We start from the raw sequence: 4,136 nt of genomic DNA, 5'->3' as shown, positions 1-4,136 counted from the left end.
CAGAACCCCAGCTCAAGGAATGTGAGAAGCCGACCCAAGAGGAACTACAATTGCAACAGGATCTAAAAGAGGTTGCTACTGATTTAACAAATCAACCATGGTTCTCGAGGTAGTGGAGATGTATATATTGAAAATGAGGCAACTAAATGAAGCGATCTTTGAAGAATAGATATTAAACTGCGGAATATAAAATCTAGGTAAGATTTAAAAACAAAAGAGTCTAAACACTTTGTAATATAGAACTATAGGAGATGTTTCTTAGGGAATGACTTGCCATGCCGCCTCCGAGTGTTAGATGCTGGTCCATCCTGTGCTAAATTTGATAGCTTTGGTACATTAGCTTCCTCTGCTAGCTCTTCGAATAGATTGACTTCCTCCACTGGCTCTTCTAATAGATTAGCTTCCTCCGCTGGCTCTTCTGATAGATTGGCTTCCTCCACTGGGATATCTGATAGATTGGCTTCCCCCCCTAGCTCATGCTTAACTTTCAATTTTTTGTCCTGACCTTCTGCTAAACTTGATTTCTTCTTCGTCTGTCTCAGTACCTTCTTAAAAAGACGGAATGCCTCACTGAGTTTTGCCTCATCATCATCATTAGGTGTTGCTTCTTCATCACTACTAGAGATACTGATTATCTCATAATCAACTCGAGTATGTGTAGTTCCAAGTGGTTCCTTCTCTTTCTTGATGATGGGATCGGCGCTAGTTTCATATTGTGTTTGGATCTTCTTTGGCTTAGACACTGGAAATGAGGAAGCCGATGAAGCACGTCTTCGTTTTAATGCATCGGATTGAGAATCGAAATCGAGTGAAGTGAAAATATGGTCGGTGTTATCGGTATAATAGTTGATATCATCATCCGGGATGTTATCACTGATGTTGACTGTACACTCTCCATCGCTTTGTGATTCGGGATATTTTCCAAAACAAATATGCAATTTGTACTGGGGACCGCTGGCTTCTCGTTTCTTCCTTGTGTCTATCTCTAGATTTAGAAGCATATTGTTGAATCCTTCTCGAAGTACTGTATCCGATAAGAATTCTGCCTTTTTTTCGGATGCTGTCGATGCAAGTCGAGCGGTATACTGAAATTTGGATTGGACTAGTTGGCGTAGCTCCCTACATCCAGGTTCGAGCTCGTGGACCAATTGGTTAATAGTATTGATTGTAAAGACATCGGATTCAGATAATAAGATAGTGAAGTTATCTGAACAGCAGTGTTAGTAAATAAGATAGTTATCCATTACCCTGCCGTTAACATACCAACATTTAGCCATTTACCATTGAACCAAGGGGCTTCGTCATCCTGGGGCTTCCAAAGAGTAACAAACAGACTATATGATGATGGTGGCTTTGTCAAGTTTTCCTTTTCTGCTGATGGAAGCGATGATCCAATATTGTTTCGTCCGGGCAAGAACTTCTTCGCAGTTACGATGGCTTTCTGTCGGAGTTCTCGGCTTTTAGAAGCAGAGTCCTTAAATGTGGTAGTAGTTTGAGACTGGTTCTCTTCATTCCCTTTATTAGGGTTTGCTTGACCGCACCAGGGACATGCTACCATAGACACACACTCAGTTGCATGCACGAAGCCACGATTTTGACCGCACAAAGGTGTGGCCCACGCTTTCGGTTGACTCATTGGTGATACCCATCAATTAGAGAAATAAGAGGAAGATATACGAGAGAAATGGATTTCATGTGTGCATGGAAAATTATTATTATTATTATTAATCAAGTTTATTGTCCGTACCCAGCCCTACTGGCTATGACAGACCACTGGAAGTCTTGGTGACGCCCTATCGGCCACCCCTATCAGAATCATACATGCAAGAATTCAAAAATCACTATCTCGTCCCCATATCGCCGATATGCCAGGGACCTTTGGGCACTCTCCCTAGGCTAATCCTTCCGGAGATCCCTTATAGTTCCAAACCCGTGGGCACGCCTAGTCCGTGCAAACCCTGACTAGTGTGCCCTTATCTCTACCCATCCTCCAGTGTGGCACCTAGGCCACCTTCCTCCAACGTATCCCATCCCCACACATCACTAGACTCAGCCTCTCTGGCTGTCCGCTCATTATCATTAAACAGGTTAGCTTCAGCCACAAATTGCAGCAAACCCTGCGTCGCTCTAGGCTCAGCAAATAGCCTAGCCTCGGGGCTTTCCTCAGCCGCTGTAGGTAGCGGCACTCCAGCTTTCTCGAGGGCTCGATATAGAGCCCTCCGTCCTGTACGGCGTCCTCGGCATTCAAAAAGCACATGCCTCACTGTCTCATGAGGCTCCTTGCATGCCTGACACTCGGGCGATTCCCGTCGGCCTATCCGGTGTAGATAGGTGCCGATTGGGGCATGTCCTGTCTTCAGCTGGTAGTACCGACTAGCCAGTCTTTTTGGGGCTTTTCCCGCCACTGGGTCAAGGTTCCAGCCTCGAGGCATCTTGTAGACACGTCCATCTCTATGCCTGCCTCGTACAGCGTTGATTCGACTCGAGCCCATTCAGATACTGCAGCTCTTCTTGCTTCCGTGCAAGCCCTTCTAACGTACGCTAGAGACAGGTGCTCAAAACCGGGCGCGGTTTGTTTACTAGCTGCACGTTTAGCAGCTTGATCAGCCTGTTCATTCCCTACCACTCCTGAGTGGCCTGGAACCCATTGTATTGTTACTGGCTGACCTCTCATAGCTAGCTTCTCCACTGCCCTGTGAGCCCTAAGAACAAGGGCTTGCCCAGGGCCTGGTCTTGCTGACTTGAGGCGATCAATAGCATTCTGCGCGTCAAGGAGTATCCAGATAGGACCGAGAGGTTGCCTCTCAAGTGCCCATTCAAGTGCTGTAGCTACTCCCATTAGTTCCGCGTCAAACACCTCGTGTCCGTGGCCCATTGGCACCTCTACGTGTTCCCAGGGGCCTCCAGGTATAGCTTGTAAAGCGACACCGGCTCCGGCACGTCCTGTATCGAGTCTGGAGCCATCGGACCAAAACGTCGTTCCAAGGCGCTGTTGATTAGCCTCCGTTAGGGCCTCTTCATTGTCAAGGACTCGGATCGAGCCTGGGAAGCTTTTAAGCTCGCATCGTTCAGTTCTTTCGATTCCCCCAGAGGGGTCTCTGTTTAACCGTTGAGCGAGGTGCTTTGCAAGCCTTTGACCTAGTCGATTCGGCATCCGATTGTCTCTAGAGGCCCATTCGCGGTCGTCCAGTGGTTGCTCTCCAGGTTGTGCGCGGAGGTCACCATGTCTGAGGGTGACTGGAAGTATCTGCGCTGTAGGATGCGTGTCAGGCAGAGCTAGTAGCCTCGCTGTGTATCGAGCTACTCTAGCGTCCAGTAAGACTGTCGCTGGCTCTAACGCTGCCTCTCTGATTAGGGCTCCGATTGGGGTTTTTGGGAACATGCCCGTAATACCTCTGGCTTGCTTATTGATCAGAATCTGGATCCTTTGTGCCCATGTTTTCTGGCCTTGCCACCATATCTCGGCACCCCATAGCAATTGGGCTTGCACTGTAGCCTTCTGTATGCGCCTCACTAATGCTGGAGGTAACCCATTAGCTCTGCAGAGTGAGTTTAACCTGATTATCGTATTTCTTGCTGTCTTAATTCGAGCGTTGTAGTGGCTCTTCCATGTAAGTTGGTTATCTAGGAGTATCCCTAGCCACCGTACTGTAGATTTGACAGTTGCCAACTCGCCTCCAACCCTGATCCGGGCTCGAGATACGTTTTGGGCCACTTGACGTCTGTGTCGTCTATAAAAGAAAGCGGCTTCAGTCTTTTTGCGATCAAATTGTACCCCGTTAGCCACCCCCCACTCGATGGCTACTTCCGCGGCTTTCTCGAGGATCCTACAAGCCTCCTTCACTGAGCTTGCGGCTGTTACTAGGCCTTGGTCATCCACAAAGGACAGACATCGAACCTCTGGCACACTCCTCTCAATGGCTCTTGATAGCCCATGAACGTATAGAACAAAGAGAATGGGTGACACCGGAGAGCCCTGAGGTAACCCAGAGCTTATCGGTACTTCCTTTCTCACGTGTCCATCAATCACAAGAGTGACTCGCCGGTCAGATAGAAATGAGATCACCCAATGTATAAGATCTCCATCCACGCTAGCCTCTCTGAGCACCTCTACCAGTTTTGCTAGGATGACATGG

The 4,136-nt window shown here is 48.0% G+C and overlaps 2 protein-coding genes across 2 annotated transcripts in view, besides 3 other annotated features; both read right to left on the bottom strand.

Annotated features, from left to right (window-relative positions):
* Positions 1-242: 242 nt before the first annotated feature.
* TSTA_108540 (uncharacterized protein) lies at positions 243-1,636 on the bottom strand (the record flags this gene model as incomplete). The annotated part of the gene is made up of 2 exons (XM_002488379.1): positions 243-1,207; positions 1,264-1,636. The coding sequence occupies 2 exons, from the start codon at positions 1,634-1,636 to the stop codon at positions 243-245; spliced, it is 1,338 nt and encodes a 445-aa protein (XP_002488424.1).
* Positions 1,637-1,705: 69 nt separating this feature from the next.
* Positions 1,706-1,729: a sequence feature (AT_rich).
* A 250-nt stretch (positions 1,730-1,979) lies between these two features.
* The window catches only part of TSTA_108530 (reverse transcriptase, putative), a gene marked incomplete at both ends in the record, with an annotated part of 3,831 nt that continues 1,674 nt past the window's right edge, over positions 1,980-4,136 (bottom strand). The window contains 2 exons of the mRNA XM_002488378.1: positions 1,980-2,314; positions 2,371-4,006. Coding sequence (XP_002488423.1) covers positions 1,980-2,314; positions 2,371-4,006 — 1,971 coding nt within the window. The remainder of the gene's footprint in view (positions 2,315-2,370; positions 4,007-4,136) is intronic.
* Positions 2,241-2,363: a mobile genetic element.
* Positions 2,579-4,132: a mobile genetic element.

Source organism: Talaromyces stipitatus, genomic scaffold, assembly GCF_000003125.1.
Source record: "Talaromyces stipitatus ATCC 10500 scf_1105507295491 genomic scaffold, whole genome shotgun sequence".
Classification (NCBI taxonomy): domain Eukaryota; kingdom Fungi; phylum Ascomycota; class Eurotiomycetes; order Eurotiales; family Trichocomaceae; genus Talaromyces; species Talaromyces stipitatus.
The sequence above is the reverse complement of the archived record's forward strand: the minus strand, read 5'-3'. Positions and strand labels throughout refer to the sequence as shown.